Source organism: Carassius carassius, chromosome 26 (genome assembly GCF_963082965.1).
Source record: "Carassius carassius chromosome 26, fCarCar2.1, whole genome shotgun sequence".
Lineage (NCBI taxonomy): Eukaryota > Metazoa > Chordata > Actinopteri > Cypriniformes > Cyprinidae > Carassius > Carassius carassius.
The window spans coordinates 31,113,560-31,139,571 of NC_081780.1; the positions used below are offsets into that span (position 1 = coordinate 31,113,560).

Genomic DNA, 26,012 nt, shown 5'->3' on the forward strand with positions numbered 1-26,012 from the left:
GCATTTACCCCCCCCCCCCCCATCACTCCTTATTTGGTAATCACATGTATCCATACACACACATCATACATGACCTTTATCACAGTCTAGTTTTATCAACTTCATTATTCTTTTATTCAAATTTTCCTGTTTCTGCATCAATTCTCCTTGTGATAAAAGTCTATATTGTGCTGGTATTCCAGGTTTCCTCTTTGTTCGGTGACGCTTCTCCACTTTCGCTTGCTTTTTGGTTTTTCAGCTTTCTTCCACTTGCAGCCCTCGAATGATGAGATCAACAAAGTCAACATATATTTTATCTGCTTCACAATTCCCTATAGAAATGGACTCGGGAATTGATCTGAAAACCTCGTATTTGCATTATTAACAGGGAATCCTACAATTTATATATTATTTTAACACTTTAAGTATACTATCCAGTTCTTATTTAAGTGTTTTACTTTATACTTGAAATATACCTTACCTCTTTCCATCCAATATAATTTTAGAGAGCCAGTGGTAGCATTTTGAGCCTTTTCACAAAGAAGTCCCCCAGAATATTTTGTTTTGTATCAATATGTGAACAGTATATCAAAAGAGAGAACAGAGCCTCTGCTTTAAATTAAACTTTTTTTAAATCAATACTTGAACGTAGATATACATTTTATAACAAAAAGCTGAAAAAAAAAGTTGTATTTGTCAAAGGCTATGTGCAGATGGAATAGATGGAGTCCATCAACACCCTCAGAGTGTTTTCATCTTCATGGGTTCAACATTTCATCCAGTAACATTAGGCCGTTTATATTTAAATGCTGTTTAATTATTACATGTGCACTTGTATCTGGTGGTTCTTTAAAGACTAAAAGTTTAATTCCTTATTTTTAGTTTAAAAAGCATTCCTAATCACACTTGAATCAGCTTTTTTGTAACAGTACTCTAAAAAAAGAACACAAACAGGGTCTCACATTTACATTACTTTTATATGTAAAGGACCAAAATATGTATAAGTGTGATGTTTTTATTAGATTGAACGAACACAGTCATTGTCTGATGGTTCCTCTAATTGCTTCTAAACCTCTTGTCAAGACAATAGCAGTTTATTTACAGAATGAGTTTGCATATGTCGTTTCAGGTTATTTTGATATGAAAAGCTCTTTTCACACTGAACACACTTGTAAGGTTTCTCTCCAGTGTGACTTTTCATGTGAATCCTAAGGTTTCCTTTATTTGTGAAGCTCTTTCCACACTCTCGGCAGGTGAAAGGCTTCTCTCCAGTGTGAACTCTCATGTGATTCTCAAAGATAGCTCTGTGTGAGAAACTCTTTCCACACTGGTGACATATAAAACAATTCTCTCCAGGGTGACTCCTCATGTGAAGATCAAGCTGTGATTTATATCTGAAGCTCTTTGCACACTGAGGACACTTGTAAGGCATCTCTCCAGTGTGAACTCTCATGTGAGTATTAAGGTTTCTCTTAACTGTGAAGCTCTTTGCACACTGAGGACACTTGTAAGGCATCTCTCCAGTGTGAACTCTCATGTGAGTATTAAGGTTTCTCTTAACTGTGAAGCTCTTTTCACACTGAGGACACTTGTAAGGTCTGTCTCCAGTGTGAACTCTCACATGAATCTCAAAATCTGCTCTCTGTGAGAAACTCTTTCCACACTGATGGCATATAAAAAAGTTCTCCCCAGAGTGAATCCTCATGTGTTGATTAAGGTGTGATTTATATCTGAAGCTCTTTTCACACTGAGGACACTTATAAGGCATCTCTCCGGAGTGAACTCTCATGTGAGTATTAAGGTTTCCCTTAACTGTGAAGCTCTTTTCACACTGAGGACACTTGTAAGGTCTGTCTCCAGTGTGAACTCTCACATGAATCTCAAAGTTTCCTCTGTGTGAGAAACTCTTTCCACACTGATGGCATATAAAACAGTTCTCCCCGGAGTGAATCCTCATGTGTTGATTAAGGTTTGATTTAAATACAAAACTCTTTCCACACTGATCACAATCAAAAGGTTTCTCTCCAGTGTGAACTCTCATGTGGCCATTGAGATACTTTTTCTGTTTGAAACTCTTTCCACACTGAGAGCATGTGAACGGCTTCTCTCCAGTGTGAATTCTCATGTGAATTTTAAGACTTCCTTTTACTGAGAAACTCTTCCCACACAGTTTGCAGGAGTACGGCTTCTCTCCAGTGTGAATCCTCATGTGGGATTTAAGGGTTGATTTCTGTGTAAAGCTCTTTCCACACTGAGGGCATATGAACAGCTTCTCTCCAGCATGGGTATTCAAGTGAACTTTAAGGCTTTGTTTTCGATTAAAACCCTTCCCACACTGTTGACAGATGAAAGGGCTCTCTCCAGTGTGAACTCTCATGTGAGACCTAAAACCTTCTCTTCTTCTGAAGCTCATCTCACACAGTTTGCAGGAGTAAGGCTTCATCTCTCCAGAGTGACTCCTCATGTGAGCATTAAGTGTTTTTTTCTGTGTAAAACTCTTTCCACACCGAGGACACATGAACAAATTCTCTTCAGTGTGGATTTTCAAGTGACTTTTAAAGCCTTGTTTTCTAATAAAACTCCTTCCACAGTGTTGGCAGATGAAAGGACTCTCTCCAGTGTGAACTCTCATCTGGACTTTAAGGTTTGTAGCTTCGGTTTTATAAGTCTGTGAGTAACTAAAAGATTTTTCTCCAGCCATGAGATCATGATATTTCTCATACTGATTTTTCTCTTCCATTTCATTCAGGTCTTGACTCTCCTCTTTCAGCGCCATCAGGTCTAGAGTGAACAGAAACAATAAAGGTTATCACTAGTTTAATAGCACAAATATATAAGTAGGTATTCAACCAAAATAACTATTACCACTGTGAATACCACTGCCACAGCGTTAAATAAAGCCCTGTAAGAATTGAAACTAATTCACAAAAGAAGGTCCAGGTTACCCTGTGACATATACCGGTAACAGGCAGAAGATTCGAAAATATGATGACTCATTAAGTCAGCTCTTTCTTTTGAGAGACAATATCTATTTATCATGCACTTTTTCGATGAACAACTTTTCAGACTTTTTACATTGAAGGATAACTACCTTACAAAATGCAAATAAATATATTTTTTCGAAAATCCTGATCCTGAAAATTTGACCTGTTTTTTAGTTTTTATATTAAAGCATTGTGCATTGTCATAACAATTTTCAGGCACAGAAAGAAGGCATGATTTCAGTAGCCGCAGTAAGTGTTGATGCATACATGTAAGAGAGATGCTGTGTGTTTCTGTGCCAAAGCAAAAAAGTGACGTCATCCACTGGTTGTTCTGGTAACATAGCAGTGGGCAAAGGAGCAGGAATCCATTTCGACAGCCTTGAACATGAAGCACTGGAGGATGCCGATCTCCTGGAGCACCAGGGTCCTAAAATCTGGAACACACAGATGTGGCCCTGGAGTAGGTGCAGATGGTCCTTAGACTGGAACACGCAAGCAAAGGTACCTTGGAGTGACGGTTTGCTCACCGGAGCTTAACCTTGTTGCAGATGTCGGTGTGTCTTCTGCCTCACTGGGCTAGAGATTCAGAACTAGGTTGATCCGCTTTGTCTCCCTAGGTTGGAGACTTAGGACGTGCTGCATCTGTTGATGTCTCATTGGACAAAGACTCTGAATGAAGTCTGAACATAGATGATCTCTTTCCTCACAGGCTGGAGGTTCAGAACGTGGTTGTATCTGTTTCTGCCTCGAAGCTGGAGACTTAGGGTTTGGTATCTGTTATTGCCTCTTCCCTCACAGGCCTGAGGCTCAGAGAGTTGGTGATCTGCTGCAGTCCTTTCCTTGACATGAATCAGACTCAGAACAGAGGTTGATCACCTTCACAAGCTGGAGACTCAGAACGTTTGTTGATCTGTTAGTGACTCCTGGATGTGTCAGAGACTCAGAACCGTGTTGCTGACTCAGTACTAGGAGTGTCTTTTGGAAAGTTACATTTATCTCTTTTCGATGAGGAGGAGATTGCAATCTGGCGTTTCTCAATTTTCAGGCTGTGATTGGCTGTTTCCATCTGATTGGGGGGCACAGTGTGGCCCACCCTTCTTTCCTCCTGTGGAACTTATTTTCATAGTACAAACACACATTCAGAAAAGTGTCACCAAAGGTTTACCAGTGTATTTCTCACTTACCAAACCAAAATCATAATACCTTTGGCAATATTACAAACACATTAAGTCCAAACATGATGGGAAAAGATTGAATTGTCATGCATGCATTCATTTGTCCATTAACAGCTGAGTTTGTGTAAGATTCTGCACTACACGTTGCTGTCACTGAGAATACTTATTTCTCTGAATAGGTATAAGACCTGTATTCTAGTTTGCATCAGTTTAAGGTTTGAGAACATAGTTATGAATGGATTTGGATGGAACTCTGTGATCCTTCTCTGTTTCACCCATTGCTGCTGTGTCCAGAGGTCCCAAGGAATTTTTATGGCGGTCACAGGCCAAAACCTGAGGAATCAGTCTGTTGGTGGGTGAAGGGCAGAAACTGCATTTTGACCAATAGGAAGTCCTGTCCTTCCCGGGCTTTGTATCAAAGGTCGTCTTCCTGCCCTCTAAGAGGTGTCTGGCTGTTGTCCTGGTATCTTTATCTGATGGCATTGGACAGTTTACGTCTATTAGTCCTCCAAGATCCAATTAAAATGTAGCAAACCTTTGTCCACTGTTGTGGTCCGAGAAGGGCCCTGCCATGAACTTGGCACTGGAATGTGCGGTCCACTACAACTGTAATACCAATGTACTTACATGGTAACTCCTCAGGAATTGTCCACAATATAAATTGTAACAATCTGGACACCAACCACAATTTTTATGTAAAGCTTATCTTACTGGCCGCTGCTGTGTGACATCAGAGTAATTACATGATAAATCTAATATAAAGTGTAACACTTTCATTACACATTTGTACTTTCATTACCAAAAAGTGTTGTTACCAATGTCCTGTTACACATTTGTACTTACAAATACCATTCAGTGGGTTGTTACATGTGTGTATCTACACAGACATCAGAGCTGTAGATAATATGCACCAATGTAGAGTTTGAATACACCTTCTGGTGCAACTTGGACACGTCATCGGTGAAAAACCCGAGGTCATAGGGTGTTTCGGGCATGTTGCTCCACGGATCCCCCCTACGGATCCACAGCCACCGAGAAGCCCTCTCTGCGGCCTCTAAGATGTTTGCGGTGGCTTTTTTCAATTGCAGTCCTTTCACTCCAAGGAGTTTGAGGGTTCGCAGCAGTGAGTGGCCAGCGAAGCCTCGGCACCCGACCTCGATTGGCTCGCAGCGAGTTTTCCAGCCATTGTTCCGGCACTTCGAGCTGGGCCCTGCGTACTTAGCCCTCTTGCGCTCGTGGGCCTCTTCAATACGGTCTTCCCAGGGGACAGTTAGTTCCAGGATAACCACTTGCTTGGTAGACTCAGATGTTAGCACCATGTCTGGGCGGAGAGTAGTGGCTGTGATGTTGCTTGGGAACTTAAGCTGTCTTCCAAGGTCAACCTGAAGCTGCCAATCACGAGCAGTGGAGAGGAGCCCCCCCGTAGAGCTAGGCCGGTGGAATTGTTCCTTCTGCCCAGCTCTAATGAAGGTGATTGTTTGTTTGGGGGCTACCTGGGTCTTGCTGAGCTGGATCGCTGTGCAGATGGAGTCCGCCAAAGCCTTTAGCACCTGGTCGTGGCGCCAGCGGTACCGCCCTTCCCCTAGCGCTCTTGAGCAGCTGCTCAAAATGTGCTCCAGTGTGCCCCTCTTCTGGCACAGCTTGCACTCAGGAGTGTCTGCCAGGCCCCAGGTGTGCAGGTTAGCTGGGCTTGGGCCAGGACGTCATAGACGGATTGGACAAGAAACTTGATCCGAAATGGCTCTGCTTTCCAGAGCTCTGCCCAGGTTATTTTGCGTGGATCTGCATGTTCCCACCTGGTCCACGCTCCTTGTTTGGACATGCTGGCCATTTTGGTGTAACGTTCTTCCTCCACCTCTGCTTGTATCTCATCCTGAATCAGTCTGCGCCTCTCTTTTCCACGAGCCAGATCGTAACGTGGCTTGGGAAAACAACCAAGACCTGGTCGTCCCATTGCCATGGAGCCCACCAGCGTTTTGTGCCTTAGTCGTGCCTCAGCTTTAGTGATGGCTTCTTGCGCCTGCCACTTTCTCCCGGTCTTCACGAAGATTCCTGCTGCTGCGACTTTTGTGTCTCTGGAGTCCCTGTACATCAATACCTCTCTGGAGCGGGTGACTTTGAACTCCTCTGATAGTCCAATCAAAGGAAGATGCAGCTTGGTGGAATGGAATGTATACTTACACTGTTGTTACGTATTATGTACACAAAGTTAATATGCAAGGACACAGGTATTATGGACACATAATATAATGTGGGAACCAATTCTTTTATTATAATACAAAACACATAAGAAATTACTAAAAGTTATCCACAAATTTTTTTTAGTTTTTCAAAATAATCTGCATATACATTAAAGCGTACAGCATTTACAGTGTACAAAGAGAAAAATGAGAGAAAAAAAGTACCATCATGTAGACAGATAAGGATACATAGTAAACTTGTAATCAATGCCAAGACAGTTACCTACAGCTTCTGAAATGAATTGTATTTACCTTTTAATATCCTGTATATCCTATCTTTTCCATAAGTATGGATTAATTAATCAGAATTATCCAGTCCTTGATAAGAGGGGGTTCTGTCCTGACCTGTTTATTCATAATTAATTTCCTCCCCAACATCTGCAAAGGTTTAAAGACATCTTTTGGAGTATTCCAAAAAAAAGGAGGGCAAGACACCCAGTAAACACTTTAACTGGGGATGCTGTAACCTTCTGTTAAATATTATATATAGATTGTCACAAACACCATTCCAAAAATCAGCAATCAAAGGACATTCCCAAAGACAATGAAGGAATGTGCTGATACGGTTACTGCATTTGGGACATTGGGGTGATACAGTATTTACTTTGCTATATTTTTGTAGTGATATATAAGCTCTATGTACAATATTAAATTGCATTTCTTTAAATCTATTTCAGACTGAGATATTCAAGGGTAGTCTATAATAATATCTTCCCAGACATTTTTCGTCAATGTCACATTTTAAGTCCTTACTCCATTCCTTCTGCAACAAGATCAGATTGTCTGCTTGATAATGGTTACTCATGGAGTTAAATTTGGGTATGAAGTGTTTAATGTCTTAAGATAAAATCTATCCAAAAAGAGTTATTCAGAGTGAGACTGCCATGTCTTGTATATGGGTCATTGACGTAAAAGGATTTTCGACAGGCCAATTTTTAAATACAAAAAGAATAATATGTACTGTAATTGTTCAACCATTAAGAATGTTGTGTAAACAAACTCACATTAGGTGATTTTAGGGTTTTTTCATCTAGATATATAGACATATTATAAAACAATGGTGTGTACCAGTGATGCGCAGGTCAATGTATTAACCCGCACCCGACTGACGTTTTCAACTAACCCGCCGCAACTCGGACCGCAAAAAAAGGAAAAGAAAATATTGTACCCGACCCGCTTTTTTTAAAAGTAGTAAATGCTCATCATAGCGTCATTGGGCCATACACATAGGAACTAGGCAAAAAAAAAAAAAAAATAAAATAAAATCCTTAATTTATTCTAATTTTGTCAAGAATTATAAAAAAAATCATCAGTAAGCTCATAATTTGTACTAAAATAGTCTAGTCTGGCTATGTCTATTTTGATGTTTCTGTTCAGCAGACAGTGAGGCTCGGGTTTGTTAAGATCAGAGCTCGTGAGCAGAGAGCACATTTCTCCATATATTACGCTTCACTCGCTCATTCCGTGGGGTCTCGCTCAACCCAGAATGGCCTGCTGGTTCCAAAATATGCAAGGAGACATTTAATTGTTTAGTAATAAACTGGTGTTTTCTGTGTCGCTGCAAAGATGAAGTTGACGATACAGACTCGCCATGAACGCCAGAGAGAAATGCACATTTCATATGGATTACATCATCAGAGAGAAGCCCATTTATTTTGGTTTGAATATTTTCGTTTAAAAGTAGACATTTCAAGCTATCTGTAATATATAGCCTATATTTCTCAAATTTGTGAGGCACAAGCTGAGTTTCGGCGCCCTCCAGTTCACATGCAATGCAAGTGATCGTGCCGGCGCCTCGTTACATTGTCTGCTATATATTTGCTTCTACTATTTTATTCTTAAATAATTATTGTATTTGTATTTAACACTCCCTTTTAAATTTTAGATAGTATTACCACACTTTATTACATTATTAAAAAAATAAATAAATAAACAAAGTGCAATATAATTACCACTATATGAACTTATTTTTTATAGTTATATTTAATGGGTCACACTATGTATAGTATGAGGATTAAATCAAATCTTCAGGTTTTTCTTGATTTTCTTGTGATGTCTGAAATTCACTGAATATCAGAAATGATAAACGCAGAGAAATTCAGTGCGAGCAAAATGTAAGTATGTGTTAGATACTCATGAAAAATTAAATGATAAATGAATGATTCTCACTGCCTTCAACTCAGAAATAGGTTTTGGGTTTAATATGGGTAAACAAATGTTTTGGAAATATCTTTTATTATTTTTCTCCATCTGTGGTGTCATTCATTTCGTCACGAGTTGTATGTAGTAAATACAATAAAGAGAAACATGAAGAAGAAAGAATGAAACAGACCTGATTGTTCCTCATTATCTTCATGTTTGACTCTAAAAGCTTCTTCAATCTTCACGTCTTCACTTTCTTCTTTAATAAACTCCATCTTTATAACAGTGTCTCCAGGATCTCGGTCGCTTCACAGGAGTTTATCTGTATTTAAGATGAGAATAATTAACAGACAGATCTCTGTGTACATCTCAGTCAGATCTCTAGTTCAGTAGTCAGCACACTAGTTCAGTAGTCAGCGCATTAGTTCAGTAGTCAGCGCACTAGATCAGTAGTCAGCGCACTTTTTCAGTAGTCAGCGCACTAGTTCAGTAGTCAGCGCACTAGTTCAGTAGTCAGCGCATTAGTTCAGTAGTCAGCGCACTAGTTCAGTAGTCAGCGCACTAGATCAGTAGTCAGCGCACTAGTTCAGTAGTCAGCGCACTAGATCAGTAGTCAGCGCACTAGTTCAGTAGTCAGCGCACTAGTTCAGTAATCAGCACATTAGTTCAGTAATCAGCGCACAGTCAGCGCACTAGTTCAGTAGTCAGCACACTAGGTCAGTAGTCAGCGCACTAGTTCAGTAGTCAGCGCACTAGTTCAGTAGTCAGCGCACTAGCTCAGTAGTCAGCGCACTAGTTCAGTAGTCAGCGCACTAGTTCAGTAATCAGCACATTAGTTCAGTAATCAGCGCACAGTCAGCGCACTAGTTCAGTAGTCAGCACACTAGGTCAGTAGTCAGCGCACTAGTTCAGTAGTCAGCGCACTAGTTCAGTAGTCAGCGCACTAGCTCAGTAGTCAGCGCATAGTCAGCGCACTAGTTCAGTAATCAGCGCACAGTCAGCGCACTAGGTCAGTAGTCAGCGCACTAGCTCAGTAGTCAGCGCACTAGTACAGTATTCAGCGCACTAGGTCAGTATTCAGCGCACTAGGTCAGTAGTCAGCGCACTAGGTCAGCAGTCAGCGCACTAGGTCAGTAGTCAGCGCACTAGCTCAGTAGTCAGCGCACTAGGTCAGTAGTCAGCGCACTAGCTCAGTAGTCAGCGCACTAGGTCAGTAGTCAGCGCACTAGGTCAGTAGTCAGCGCACTAGTTCAGAAGTCACTGCACTAGGTCAGTAGTCAGCGCACTAGCTCAGTAGTCAGCGCACTAGCTCAGTAGTCAGCGCACTAGTTCAGTAATCAGCGCACAGTCAGTGCACTAGCTCAATATTCAGTGCACTAGCTCAGTAGTCAGCGCACTAGCTCAGTAGTCAGCGCACTAGTTCAGTAATCAGCACATTAGTTCAGTAATCAGCGCACTAGTTCAGTAGTCAGCACACTAGGTCAGTAGTCAGCGCACTAGTTCAGTAGTCAGCGCACTAGTTCAGTAGTCAGCGGACTAGCTCAGTAGTCAGCGCACAGTCAGCGCACTAGTTCAGTAATCAGCGCACAGTCAGCGCACTAGGTCAGTAGTCAGCGCACTAGCTCAGTAGTCAGCGCACTAGTACAGTATTCAGCGCACTAGGTCAGTAGTCAGCGCACTAGGTCAGTAGTCAGCGCACTAGGTCAGTAGTCAGCGCACTAGCTCAGTAGTCAGCGCACTAGGTCAGTAGTCAGCGCACTAGTTCAGTAGTCAGCACACTAGGTCAGTAGTCAGCGCACTAGTTCAGAAGTCACCGCACTAGGTTAGTAGTCAGCGCACTAGCTCAGTAGTCAGCGCACTAGCTCAGTAGTCAGCGCACTAGGTCAGTAATCAGCGCACAGTCAGCGCACTAGTTCAGTAATCAGCGCACAGTCAGCGCACTAGGTCAGTAGTCAGCGCACTAGTTCAGTAGTCAGCGCACTAGTTCAGTAATCAGCACATTAGTTCAGTAATCAGCGCACAGTCAGCGCACTAGTTCAGTAATCAGCGCACAGTCAGCGCACTAGGTCAGTAGTCAGCGCACTAGTTCAGTAGTCAGCGCACTAGTTCAGTAATCAGCGCACAGTCAGCGCACTAGGTCAGTAGTCAGCGCACTAGCTCAGTAGTCAGCGCACTAGCTCATGCTCATATATGCTCCTGAAATCACAGGGGTGTGATTCTTCCTGGAAAATCTGGAAATCCGGCTTTTCCGACCTGAAAATGATGCTCTCGTAAATCAAGCTTGGGGTGTAGGCGGTTGCGATGGGTCGGGTATTGGTAAACATAATGATCGCTCACCGCTGTCAATGTTTTTGTGCCTTTGAATCATGTCGTCATGTCCCTCCGCAAGTAGTCCAATAATTTGTCACGATTGAAGTTCAAAGTGTACACGCACCGTTCTGAATGCGCACACACCCAGCCATCTACTCACGTGAACAGCTTCAGTTGACTGACGAAGACCGTGAACACGGATGATTCATGTAAGCAAATCCAATATATTGTCTTTCATTTTTATATGCAGGTCTAGTGAAATTTGACCAATCAATTGATCACTTTTGTCATGATTCCATAACATTAATGTTAAACGATTCTGGGCTAATTTAGCAAAGTAACGCCATGTTGGTTATTGCTTACCTCTAGCTAGAAAGTTTAGCAGCTTCTACAAGGCTCGAAATTGGCAACATTTTTGTCGCATATGCTCCTGAAATTTAATCTGTGCGACCTAAAAATATATTTGGGAGTAACGTTATATGCGCGGAGTATATGAGCATATCTGTCCACTAATGACTCGTCCGATTTGCGAACTAATGACTCCTTTGAACCGATTCACTTTAATGAATGCTTAAATCTGATCTGGGTCGAGTTTCCCGATAACAATGTATCTTAGCTCTGAAGAGCGCTCTCAACGTGCAAGGTTATAAACACTCGCCGCAATTCCACGCGCTTTTCCCGAAAACTTTACTTGACATGAACGCATTCTACGTGCTACTTAAGAGTCGCTGTCCATTCGCGAAATTCGTGCTGGAATATAACCTATGGAATCGTATTCTGAACGTTCAACCTAATAATCGTCTTCTGTTGTAAATTAGCAATCATAGAAGTCTATACTAAAGCACTGACAAAGTGGCTGAACGAAAACACAAGAAAAGATACCTTTCAAAAATATAGAGGCAAATAAAGATGTTATTTTTAATAGATGTAAAGGACACCTTAGAAATAAGGAAAAACAAAACATCTGGGAGGACAAGAAATGCCCAATAAATGGCTAGTTTTCGTGCACGTCAGCAGCAAGTTATTGACAGATTTTCTGGATTTCATCCCTATTTTGCCCAGTCTTTGAAGCATATTTCCCACATTACTCCTTTTATGAATTTTGTTCAATCATTTAATTTAGATGTGTATTTAAATTTTTCTTCCCTTTTTTAATTATTTAATTTATAAATTCATTTAAACAAAAAACAAGTACAATATTTTTTATTAATTTATTATTCTATATAAATTGTCACTGTGTGCGTGTGGTGGTGGTGGGGGGGGGGGGGGGGGGGTAAGTGCACCGTATAGTTTCCTGCTTTTTTGTCCTTTGTCGATCACACCTATGACTAGCTCAGTAGTCACCGCACTAGTTCAGTAGTCAGCACATTAGTAAGGTAGTCAGAGTTAAAGACCAAATTAGACAATAACTCACAAAACTAGCAAATCATAAAAAAGCACAGATACAATTCAAATATTTATGTTTTACACTCGTTGCTATGTACATATGTACTATGATGTGTGTGTGTTGTTCTTGTATTTAAACAGTCTGCTGTTATCACAGATATTAAAACTATGATAAACCTCAAGAAATAACAACATTTGACCAAAGAGACTGAAGTCACTCCCCAGATCCCCTAAATGTTAATAAATTATCTTCAATATAAATAAGCTTTAGAATCAATAGATAAAGCATTAAACATGACTACATGAGTCTTCATATACCTATATTTATTGACAATCATATAACAACTTTCACTTGCACTGATATGACAAGATTTGTACATTTATTTAAATAATTTATATTTTCAATTCAAACTGTGTGGAGTCGCAGCTTTTCTGTGAATTAAATACATTCAGTGACAGTATTAGATACGTCACAATGTTACATCAGAAAATAATTCGTTAATTTAAAAGTTCAACAACTGGGCTGCGTTGATTTAAACGCTTTACATGATTAAAAACAAACCTCTCTTCAGCAGATTCACAGATGCAGGAGCGTGGCGCCGACCTGTGACGTCACGACACCCCACCAAAATAAAAGTCCCGCTCAAAATAATGAGTTTACGTACAGAAAACATATTCAAGAGATTTCTATACAAGATCAAGGATTAATTAAAATAACAAATTGCAGATTTAGGAAATAAGTTACATTTTGAATATTTTATAAAGAACATCTGTATTTGATCTTACAGATTTCAATACGCTTTTATATGAGCCATTTTGTTTATAATAAAATGTAGTATATTTAACTGATTAAAGCTGTACCTAATGATTTTCTTTAATTGGTAAAATTATAATAGCACATTTGACTGTTAGTCCTCATCTACACTTATTAATAGTGAATGTGTTCAGTTTCTAGATGCAAGATACAATAATCAGTTTACTACAATGTAACTCTAGAGCATCTGTTATTCCATAGAGAGCTATCAGGAGTAAAATTTTGTTTGAATTTAATTGTAAATTAATTTAATGTTTGTGAATCTGGGAGCTTAAGAGATTCGTTATTATCATTAACATTAAAACCTTAAACTGCAGATTAACTGGGAGCCAATGCAGTGAGGCTAGCACTGGGAAATCACTGGCCTGCAACCTGGTTCCTGTTAAAAGACTAGTTGCTGAAGGCAGTTCATCAGCACATGAGGAATTATAAGGATATAAAAAAATCAATGTCATATGGGCAAGACTCGTTTCTCCCTGAATAGCCTATTAGCACTGTTGCAAATCTGATATTGACCTTGTACAGCGGTTAAATAAAGTTTGTTACTAACGTTATAGACAAAATTATGTCTATTATTGCTTTATTTAACCAATGAACTGGTGGTTTTATTTTCATATTTAAAATTATATTGTTTTTACATTTCATATTTCTACATTCAAATTTTTATTTATACAAAACTAATCTACTTTTGAGCTGCCTTAAACTATGTAAATAATATTCTGTCACTTTGTAAAAATTTAAACACAATTAATCACAAATTTTTGGTGATTAATCGCACCCTTATCATGAAATTTAGCACACACGATTTATCTTGTTTTGAGTGCTAGGATTTAGTTGTAAACATTGTGTTAAAATAAAGAAATGCATGGCAAACTGGTTTGAGGAAACATATTGTTCAGGTTTATCTCAATCGTTGGCGGTGCATTCAAACGCTGCGCCTTCTCTCTCTCCCATCAGAACGGTGTTTTCGCCGTGAGAGGAAGCAGAAGAGGGGTAAGTGCGGAGGTATCTGGGCTAGGCTAACGGCTAACCCACACAAGTCAGCTATCCCCACCATCGTACTGACTAACGAACACTTTTTGGACAATACACTGGATTACATCCGATTGCTAAACTCGACTCAGAGGACTGTAAGAGACTGTTGTGTGTTTGTGTTCACAGAAACATGGCTCAGCAACAGCATTCCAAGATGGCACTATTCAGCTCGACCAGCTGAAATGCTATCGAGGGGACAGAGATCTCCTCATGGGAGGCAAGTCCCGTGGTGGCAGGCTTTGTGTTTACATCAATGACGCGTGGTGACACGATGCTGATGTGGTCTGCAAACACTGCTCACCCCTGGTGGAGTTTATGATTATTAAGTGCCGGCCGTTCTATCTGCCGAGGAAATATACTGCCATACTGCTGTAATCTGTATGTAATGCTGTAATCTTCTGTAATCTGTATGCTGTAACATTCCTTCCAGCAACAAGACTGAGGCACTAAATGAACTGTACTAGCACATCAGTGAGCAGCAGACAGCCCACTCTGATGCTTTTCTCATCATAGCCGGGGATACAGTCGTGGCCAAAAGTTTTGAGAATTACATAAATATTAGTTTTCAAAAAGTTTGATGCTAAACTGCTTTTAGATCTTTGTTTCAGTTGTTTCTGTGATGTACTGAAATATAATTACAAGCACTTCATACGTTTCAAAGGCTTTTATCGACAATTACATGACATTTATGCAAAGAGTCAGTATTTGCAGTGTTGGCCCTTCTTTTTCAGGACCTCTGCAATTCGACTGGGCATGCTCTCAATCAACTTCTGGGCCAAATCCTGACTGATAGCAACCCATTCTTTCATAATCACTTCTTGGAGTTTGTCAGAATTAGTGGGTTTTTGTTTGTCCACCAGCCTCTTGAGGATTGACCACAAGTTCTCAATGGGATTAAGATCTGGGGAGTTTCCAGGCCATGGACCCAAAATTTCAACATTCTGGTCCCCGAGCCACTTAGTTATCACTTTTGCCTTATGGCACGGTGCTCCATCGTGCTGGAAAATGCATTGTTCTTCACCAAACTGTTGTTGGATTGTTGGAAGAAGTTGCTGTTGAAGGATGTTTTGGTACCATTCTTTATTCATGGCTGTGTTTTTGGGCAGAATTGTGAGTGAGTCCACTCCCTTGGATGAGAAGCAACCCCACACATGAATGGTGTCAGGATGCTTTACTGTTGTCATGACACAGGACTGATGGTAGCGCTCACCTTTTCTTCTCCGGACAAGCCTTTTTCCAGATGCCCCAAACAATCGGAAAGAGGTTTCATCGGAGAATATGACTTTGCCCCAGTCCTCAGCAGTCCATTCACTATACTTTCTGCAGAAGATCAATCTGTCCCTGATGTTTTTTGGAGAGAAGTGGCTTCTTTGCTGCCCTTCTTGACACCAGGCCATCTTCCAGAAGTCTTGTTCTCACTGTGCGTGCAGATGCGCTCACACCTGCCTGCTGCCATTCCTGAGCAAGCTCTGCACTGGTGGCACTCTGATCCCGCAGCTCAATCCTCTTAGGAGACGATCCTGGCGCTTGCTGGACTTTCTTGGATGCCCTGAAGCCTTCTTTACAAGAATTGAACCTCTTTCCTTGAAGTTCTTGATGATCCTATAAATTGTTGATTTAGGTGCAATCTTAGTAGCCACAATATCCTTGCCTGTGAAGCCATTTTTATGCAACGCAATGATGGCTGCACGCGTTTCTTTGCAGGTCACCATGGTTAACAATGGAAGAACAATGATATCAAGCATCACCCTCCTTTTAACATGTCAAGTCTGCCATTCTAACCCAATCAGCCTGACATAATGATCTCCAGCCTTGTGCTCGTCAACATTCTCACCTGAGTTAACAAGACGATTACTGAAATGATCTCAGCAGGTCCTTTAATGACAGCAATGAAATGCAGTGGAAAGGTTTGAGGAACAAAACAGCACCACTGCACAGAAGACTCCACCTCCTCCCGGCGACCAGGTGATGACAATGACCCCAGACAGCGTGAGGAGAGCCCTCAGCAAGATCAACGCACACAAAGCTCCGGGTCCTGACAACATTTCTGGGTGTGTACTGAGAGACTGTGCAGTGTAGGGCATTATCGAAGTCATGCTGAATCAATGTTATTCATGCTATTCAAAACAAATTTAGAATCACCCTAATTGTTATGCTCACCTAATGTTGAAATTGTGTTGATTTCAATTGGTTTCTCTTGGTATGATGTTGAAAAGGCCAATATGTTCAGTGAGTTGAAGGACGTGGCAAATCTGGCCATCACATCAGATGGATGGACCAGCCTTTGCCAGGACCAATATCTTACTGTTACAGTGCTCTACACAAGGCAGGGTAGTGTAAAACAGAAGGTCCCCCACACCAGGGCAGTGTACCAATCCCAAACTGTTAAATAGTGGGAGAGGAGATCTTTGACATTGTAGAAGAGTTTGACATACAGCTAAGCAAGATTTTAGCAGTGACGGTTGACAAAAATGGCAATATAGATGTTGCTACATACGTTGAATCTAGCAGCACAGAAAATCTACAAAATTTATTCCATTCATATATAGGCAGCCCTAACCAGAGCAGTGGTCATGTGGTTCAAGAGGTCCTCTATGTCCAAAACAGAGTTGACAGAACAGCAGCTCCTTAGTAAGGGTCACGAATCCTGTCCATAGACTTCCGTCCAATTGCCACTAGAGGTCATCCTTTCCAATTACATTAACTTGTTGCCATGGGCTCTAAACATCTTGATGATATTGTGCACATTGGACACAGGTACATTAAGGTCTCTATAGATGGACTTGTAGCCTTGAGATTGTCCATGTTTTTCCCCCAAACCCATAGACAACTATTTTTCTTTACTCCATGCTCAGCGTGACACACAACACAAAGGTTGAGTCAACTTTTCTCAATCTTAACTGGTTGCAAGTGTGATTGCTATATTGCCCACACCAGTTACTTGCCACGTGCCAACATACAAATGACAAGACCATCACATGCTTGAAAAGCAATTATTTCTTACAATTCTGACAAGGAGCCAATAATTTTGTCCAGTCCATTTTTGAGGTCTATGTGAAATTTTAACAAGTTTTTTTTGTTGTTGTTGTTGTTGTTGCAGTACAAACAAAATATAAAGAAGCATGTGAATACCAGGAGGAGGTACTGGTCTGCTCATCTCTAATGATTGGAAATTTTATCCTTTTATCCTTTTACCATCTTTGGGTATCAACAGCTCCTTTGAATCACATTCAGTTACTGTTACCTACCCTCTTAAAATACATTTTGTAGTTGTCTATCGACCCCCAGGACCACTAGGTAACTTTTTAGATGAATTAGATGTGCTGCTCTCAACCTTTCCTGAGGATGGTACTCCCCAGTTTTGCTTGGAGATTTCAACATCCACCTAGATACTCTGCTTGCCTCTTTTGATCTTAATCGAGGGTCAACTACTGCTACTCACAAATCAGGCAACCAACTGGACCTTATTTATACGCGACACAACTATACTGATCATGTACTTGTTACTCCACTGCACACGTTGGATCACTTCCTCAATCTTAACCTCAACAGGGTGTCTGACACATCACTTACCCCTCCACATGTCATCTTTCGACACAACCTATGCTCACTCTCACCTTCTCGGCTATCTGCAATGGTTTCATCTTCACTTCCTTCCCCTAAACTGTTTGCATCTTTGGATGCTAACAGTGCTACTGATACTTTCTGCTCCACTCTTACATCTTGTTTAGACACTGTTTGCCCCTTATCTTCCAGGCCAGCCAGTAACACCCCTTCTGCCCCTTGGTTATCTGATGTTCTACGCGAACACCGTTCTAAGCTTAGAGCTGCTGAAAGGGTGTGGCGCAAATCCAGAAATACTACTGACCTTAATGTGTATCAGTCACTCCTATCTTCCTTCTCTGCTAATGTCTCCACTGCTAAAATGACATACTACCATAACAAAATTAACAATTCGTCTAACTCTCACATGCTTTTTAAAAACATTTTCCTCACTTGTTGTCCTCCTCCCCCTCCTGCTTCATCTCTAATAGCTGACAACTTTGCCATGTTTTTCGTTAATAAAATTAAAAACATCAGTCCACAATTTTCCACACCACAACCTGTCAAGCACATATAATACAATACAATGCAATATTTATTTATAAAGCACATTTAAAAACAACCAAGGCTGACCAAAGTGCTGTACATAGCAGGAAATAAAATGCAGAGCAGTACAGGACAAAAGAAACTGAATAAATAAAACAAAAGAAAAAATAAGCAGTAATCGTATCAGAATCAATGAGCATCAAAAGCATGAGAAAACAAAAAAGTCTTTAAAGAAGATTTGAAGATGGAAACTGAAGGAGCCAGTCTGATATAGAGAGGCAGACTGTTCCAAAGTTTTGGGCCTGCAGTCGCAAAAGCACAGTCACCTCGTTTTTTAAGCCTGGATCTAGGCACAATGAGAAGGCAGTGATCGCTGGATCTCAAAGTACGAGAAGGAGTGTACAGACAGAGCAGATCAGTCAGGTACTGAGGGGCCAAATAGTTAAGAGCTTCATACACAAAAAGTAAAATTTTAAAATCAATTCTAAATTTAACAGGTAGCCAATGGAGTTTGAATAGGATAGGGGTGATCGACTCATACTTGCGTGTCCCAGTGAGGAGTCTAGCTGCTGCATTTTGCACTAGCTGTAGGCGAGAGAGATAGACCAAAGTAACGTGAATTACAGTAGTCTAGTCGTGATGTTACGAATGCATGAGTCACTATTTGAAGATTACTCCGAGTTAAAAACGGTTTCACTTTAGAGAGTTGGCGGAGCTGAAAAAAGCATGACTTTACAACAGCACTGATCTGTTTCTCAAATTTTAATTTGTGGTCAAACAGAAAGCCCAGATTTCTTGCGCAGTGGGTTTCATACGGTGCAAGAGAACCACGGTCAACATCAAACACGCAGTTTTCCTTGGGCCCGAAGATAATTATTTCGATTATAAGATATGGCGTCATCACAGCAACTTTCAGTCTGTTAGGGAAGGAACCAGTTGACAGGCATTTGTTAATTAAAAGTAACATGCCAGGTCCAACTATGTCCATAATTTGCCTAAGGAAAGAAGGTGGAATAATATCCTGTGGACAGATAGTGGGTTTTAAGTGACCAACAATTTCATTACATGTATCCAGGTCAATCGGCTCAAACTCAGACCAGATGGAAAAACATCCATAATTATTCTTGCATCTGAGTTTTAGCCGATTGACATCATGTGTATACATTGAGTTAGACAATTGAGATCTTAAAATTGTGATCTTATCAACAAATACATTTGCAAAATTGTCACAGAGAGCAGTAGAGGGCTCTAAGATGGGATGCAGAGGGATTTAAAACAGAGTTAATAGTAGCAAAGAGAACTTGGTTTATGGCAATTATTAAAAATAAGATCAGAAAATGTTTGCATTTTGCAGACTTTGCAGCTTTCTGAAACACCTTATAGGCATTTTTCATGATTTCATACGAAACCTGCAGATGGTCCTTTTTCCATTGGTGCTCCGCCTGTCTACATACCCGTCTAAGGGTACGGGTAGTGTCAGTGTGCCAGGGCACAGGTGCAGGCTTGTGATTTTTGTACCTCAAAGGTGCAATAGAATTCGTGATATCTGCGCAGGTGGAATTAAAAAGATTAAGATGTGCCTCAGCATCCAGGTTATGCAGGGTAGAGACAGATTCCAGGCAGTTACATGCATCATGATAGGCTGTGGAAAAATCTTCACTAGAGCGTTGGGTAAGACAACGAGTTAAACGTGCCAGCGATGGATTTTTAAGTGTGCGTCCAGTGAGAGGAACAGTAAAAACTACAGGCATGTGGTCTGAGAAAGATGCGCTGTTAATTTCTATATTCGAAATAGAGAAACCATGGGTTAAAATCAAATCAAGGATGTGGCCATGGATATGTGTTGGACCAGAAACCCACTGAGTAAAGTCAAAAGACTCAATCATATTTATAAATTCAGCTGAATATGGTTTGGAAGCACAGCAAACATGAATGTTGAAATCACCCAGCAGTAATATTTTGTCATGTTTGATAACTAGATCACCCATTAGAGCAGCAAGCTCACTTAGAAAGTCCTTATTTTGCTGAGGAGGACGATAAATTAGAGCTATGGCAATGGGGTTAACTAAGACTAATTGTAATAATTGCACCTCAAAACTGTGGTAGGAGCCAGTAGGTAGAGATCGACAGTGAAGAGTGTTTTTAAAAACAGTAGCAAGACTTCCACCGCGGCCAGACAAACGCGGGGAGTTTAAGAAGTGACAGCCGCGAGGCACCAGTTCCGAAAACGGAGATAACTCGCCGGGCTTTGTCCAAGTCTCAGTAACACACAAGATATCCAGGGTTTGAGAGGCAAAAAAGTCATTTAAAATGAAAGTTTTGTTTACCAGAGACCAGGCGTTAATGAGAGCGAACTTCAGCCGCGATGAAACAGAAGCTGGCTGTGTTTCTCGGCACAGCGAACGAAGGTTGTGAAGATTGGCTCCAGCACGGCCAGGGTGACTGTAAATCCGGGTATAATAGGGCGCAGCCATCGAAGAGGGCAATCCTGGGAAGGATGGCCAGCAGTAAAACTGCGTGCAAACTCAGATCCCCGACGAAGCAAGGCGAGCCGCGGTTCGCGAATCGGCAAGAGGGCAGATCTGAGTCGTACAGCGATGCCTCCGCGTTTGGCGTGCCTTCTCCGGCGTCTCCGACGTGGTGGATCGACCTGTAGCTGGCACAGGTATGCAGGGGGGAGAGATGGACAGGGTGGAAGCTTGAAACACAGTCCACAAACTTCGCACCTAACGTTAGGCAAGGCAGTGACCATGCTACGGATGTTTAAAAGTGATATACTCATAGACCAGTATAGCATTACAATATAAAACTAAATGAAACATATATAAAAACATAACAGGTGCAAGAGATACCAACAAGGCGGTCTGCAGACAGCATGCCAAAGACATCGGCGCCATCTTGGTTCTCCAAAAACATAATCAGCAAACATACACTCATTTACATCCTTCTCTTTACTCTCTGAGGCAGAAGTCTCCAAACTCATCCTTTCTAATCACCCTACTACTACTACATCCTGCTGTCCTATTCCATCTCATCTCATTTGAGCCATTTCTCCTGCAGTTGTACCTGCACTCACTCACATCATTAACATATCCCTCCACACTGGAGTTTTTCCCTTTTTTCCCTAATTTAGACAGGCGTGTATAATTCTACTACTTAAGGGTGTACTCACACTAGGCACGGTTGCCATGAACCGGGCCCGAGTACGATTGTCCCGCCTCCCCACTCCCCCTCTGGCCTGCACTCACATAGGGTTTCAGCATTCGTGCCGGAGCACGCTTACGTCATTATGGTGCATGACGGATTCGGGATAAACAGGAAGAGCGGCGCTCTCTGAACACAATGGAGTCCATCGCTCTGTTTTCTTTGTGGATAATTTTGTGTCGTTTGGTCCACAGCCCTCTCACAGCCTGTTGTTAAACAGATGTGTCGCCTTAGTGGCGCGAAAATTTTCAAGGACTTTGCAGCTGCACTTTTGGAGCGTCGCAAAACCGTGACGCCACGCGTCCTGTTCCGTGCTCCAGCACGGTTAGCGCTCACACTGCATGCGAACTGCGCCCGAGTCCAACTGAACCGTGCTCTGGCCCACCTCTTCCAAGCGGGCCAGGGCCTGCTAATCGAGCCGCGGCCGGTTCGGAGCACTCAGACTAGTCAAACGAACCGCGCTTTGGTGGTCAAACGCACTCGGGCACGGTTCAAACTGGCTAGTGTGAGTACACCCTAAGAAACCCACCCTCAACCCATCTCTTTTAGAGAACTACAGTTCAGTTTCTCTTCTTCCTTTCATTGCAAAACACTTTGATCTAGCTGTGTTCAACCAAGTCTCTACATTTCTCACACAGAACAACCTCCTTGACAGCAACCAATTTGGCTTCAGACGTGGACATTCAACTGAGACTGCCTTGCTCTCAGTTGTTGAAGCTCTAAGATTGGCAAGAGCAGAATCCAAATCTTCAATACTTATCTTGCTGGATCTGTCCGCTACTTTTGACATGGTTAACCACCAGATTCTCCCATCAACCCTACTGGCAAAGGGCACCTCAGGAACCGCACTCCAGTGGTTTGAGTCTAACCTATCAGATAGGTCCTTGAGTGGTGAGGTGTCCAAGTCACAACATCTAACTACTGGGGTGCCTCAGGGCTCAGTTCTTGGACCACTTCTTTTCTCTGTCTAAATGGCATCATTAGGTTCTTTCATTCAGAAATATGGCTTTTCATAACACTGCTATGCTGATGACACTCAACTCTACCTCTCATTCCATCCTGATGATCGGACGGTACCTACTCGCATCTCAGCTTGTCTAACAGACATTTCTTACTGGATGGAGGACCATCACCTTCAACTCAGCCTTGCCAAGACAGAACTGCTTGTGGCTCCAGCAAACCCATCGTTTCATCACAAATTCACCATCAATTTGGGCACATCAACCATAACTCCTTCAAAAACACCCAAAAACCTTGGAGTTATGCTTGATGATCAGCTAAAGGGTTAATGTGAATAATGGGAGATGGAAATTTATTTAGCAAATAAATTCCTTTAAGGACATCAGAAAAGACATGTGAGGTTTGCGCTATGAGACTGTAAACCCTGACTAATCAGCAGACTGATCTTGTTCCACAGCATCTGAAATTTTGTTATGGTCATTCGGAAATGCCCAAGCAAAGTCTGTCAAAGTATTTATGTATAACTGCCTCCCAGAACTGTTAAACAACTGCGTTCCCAAACAGCAGCATCCACCTATTTTTAGTTTAAATGTATGCTAATCACACTTGAATCAAATTAGTGCTCTTTTAAAGCAACATTTTGGCGCTCTAGCGGTTAATAAACAAAACTGCATGCATTACACGGAAAAACATTCTAACCAGAGCTACTTCTCCAAGTTTGTCTATGGCTATTCACGTAGGTATGTGTTTCCTCGCAAAAGTGATGACCTGAACAAGCTACAATATTTAAAAAATAATCACTTATTATAAATGTACTGTACTGATTAGGGAAAAGAAAAAGAGGGAGTTTGGTAGATTAATTTATGATGTACGTGCTTATTATATGCATTTATCAAATTTTGAACATAGAAAAAGTTACATAGCGTTACAAAAAACAAAAATATGGTCTGACATTTATATTACTTGAATATCCAAATGACGTTAATATGTTTGTCAAAGTGTTTTATTAGACTGAACACAATCAAATTGTCTTTCTCCAGAGTGAATGCACAGTTGAATGTTGAAATTGCTCCTAAACCTCTTGTCACACTGAGGACAACGGAAGTTTATTATCAGAATGCGTTTGCAAATGCCGTTTCAGGCATGTGATATTTTTGAAACACTTTTCACACTGAACACACTTGTAAGGCCTCTCTCCAGTGTGAACTCTGATGTGAGTCTTAAGGTTTCCTTTAGCTGTGAAACCCTTTCCACACTGAGGACAGTTGTAAGGCTTCTCTCCAGTGTGAAATCTCATGTGAATCTTAAGGTTTCCTTTAACTGTGAAGCTCTTTCCACACTCTCGGCAGGTGAAAGGCTTCTCTCCAGTGTGAAATCTCATGTGATTGTCAAAGTTTCCTCTGTGTGAGAAACTCTTTCCACACTGATGGCATATAAAACAGTTCTCCCCGGAGTGAATCCTTATGTGTTTATTAAGGTGTGATTTATATCCAAAACTCTTTCCACACTGATCACAATCAAAAGGTTTCTCTCCAGTGTGAACTCTCATGTGGCCATCAAGTTCTTTTTTCTGTTTGAAACTCTTTCCACACTGAGAGCATGTGAACGGCTTCTCTCCAGTGTGAATTCTCATGTGAATTTTAAGACTTCCTTTTACTGAGAAACTCTTCCCACACAGTTTGCAGGAGTACGGCTTCTCTCCAGTGTGAATCCTCATGTGGGATTTAAGGGTTGATTTCTGTGTAAAGCTCTTTCCACACTGAGGGCATATGAACGGCTTCTCTCCAGCATGGGTATTCAAGTGAACTTTAAGGCTTTGTTTTCGATTAAAACCCTTCCCACACTGTTGACAGATGAAAGGGCTCTCTCCAGTGTGAACTCTCATGTGAGACCTAAAACCTTCTCTTCTTCTGAAGCTCATCTCACACAGTTTGCAGGAGTAAGGCTTCTCTCCAGTATGAATCCTCATGTGGTCATTGAGTGTTTTTTTCTGTGTAAAACTCTTTCCACATTGAAAACACATGAACAAATTCCCTTCAGTGTGGATTTTCAAGTGGTTTTTAAGGCTTTCTTTTAGATCGAAACTCCTTCCACAGTGTTGGCACACGAAAGGACTCTCTCCAGTGTGAACTCTCATCTGGACTTTAAGGTTTGTAGCTTCGGTTTTATAAGTCTGTGAGTAACTAATAGATTTTTCTCCAGTCATGAGATCATGATATTTCTCATACTGATTTTTCTCTTCCATTTCATTCAGGTCTTGACTCTCCTCTTTCAGCGCCATCAGGTCTAGAGTGAACAGAAAGGAATACAAATTACCACCATGACACAAAGATATGAATTAATTTAGACCAACTTCAAATGCTGAAAGTACAGTGGGTAGTCAACCAAAATGACTATTACCACTGCGTATACTCGCAGCTGTAAGGTCACAACGTTAAATCAAACCCAAACCAGAAACTCTAGATAAAATGGTTAATCATTTAAGCACTAAAGGTATTTTGCCTCACTGAAGGTGTTGTTGTTTTTTCTAAGTGACATAAACACAAGTAACAAGCAAGGCGATTAAAAAGGTTGGAATAGTTTGACAGAAAACTTTCTGTACTTTCAGGGGAAAAAAAGTTTTTATTTGGACATTCTCCTGAGCTATTAATGATAAAAATGTATGAAATAAATTTGCTCAAGGAAAAATTTTCATATCTGTCTTATTTGACATTCAATATCTGACAAAAAATAAGGTAGTAGAAAAATAATTTTTTGGATTATGTTCTAAAGTTGATTATGTAGATTGATTAGGCTCTTTCCCAGTGTCCCTCTGCCAGCTCGAGAGATCTGGTTTCCTTTGGGGTAAGTGACGACAAGCTGTCAGATGACAGTATGTTATAGACAGCCTTGGACACAGAGGAGCTTGTTGGGTTTGGTTTTCCGATCTCGCCCCCTTGCCGTCGTCTGTGCCCAGCGCCCCGAAGCCGAGATGGATCACAAACTTATCCCATATCCTCTTGAAGGTGGTTGAAGAGCTGGGTTTGGAGTGGTCTCCAACAAAGGAGCCCTCTCTCAGCCGTCTGGGCTTCCACAATATTCAATCGGTTTAAAAATATGATGTATACTATTTGACAGGGAATTTTCAGTCCATTTTATTTTACTTTACAAATTCACTTCCATAAATTCAGTGGTTCAAATTTGGCAGAAAATTCAGCATTTCACATCCAGGAGCTGCAGGAACATGCATCAGTGCTCTACTGCCTATCTCCAGCCGCTGTCAGTCGCTCCCCAGAAGGTGGCACAAGTGGCTGGTCATGAAAACCAAAGTAACCATTAGCGCAAGGCAGTCATTCATAAAAACTGATTTGCAGGAATGGAGGAAGTGGTAATTAGAAATTATGAAAAGCTGATGTTTACATTTGTGCTTAGAAGGGTTGGGAATCGTTAGAAATTTTCCGGTTCTGGTTCTGCCTAATGGTTATGGTTCCGATTCCATTTCAGTTAAAATCATTAAACGACTATTTAAAAAAAAATAGTGGTAAGGAAAAATGCACATTGCTCAACTACTTAATACGGTTTATTACTTATTGTCAACTTAATTTAAAGGTTGGCAATGTCAAACTTCACCATATATATTACACTATACAAATTTTCCGGTTCCAATTCCATTTAAATGAACTATTATGTTATTACTATTTTACCTTCATTGAAT

General features: G+C 41.1%; 1 protein-coding gene across 2 annotated transcripts in view; it reads right to left on the bottom strand.

The window, feature by feature from the left end:
• Positions 1-751: 751 nt before the first annotated feature.
• LOC132106033 (gastrula zinc finger protein XlCGF57.1-like) overlaps positions 752-26,012 on the bottom strand; it is a 40,570-nt gene continuing 15,309 nt past the window's right edge. The window contains exons 1-2 of one of the 2 annotated variants that reach the window (XM_059511638.1): positions 8,711-8,843; positions 752-2,760 (exon numbers count right to left, since the gene is read on the bottom strand). In XM_059511638.1, the coding sequence (XP_059367621.1) occupies positions 1,058-2,760; positions 8,711-8,795 (1,788 nt within the window). In that variant the 5' untranslated portion in view covers positions 8,796-8,843 and the 3' untranslated portion in view covers positions 752-1,057. Of the gene's footprint in view, positions 2,761-8,710; positions 8,844-26,012 lie in introns of those variants that run through there. The other variant, XM_059511639.1, reaches the window with a different exon arrangement.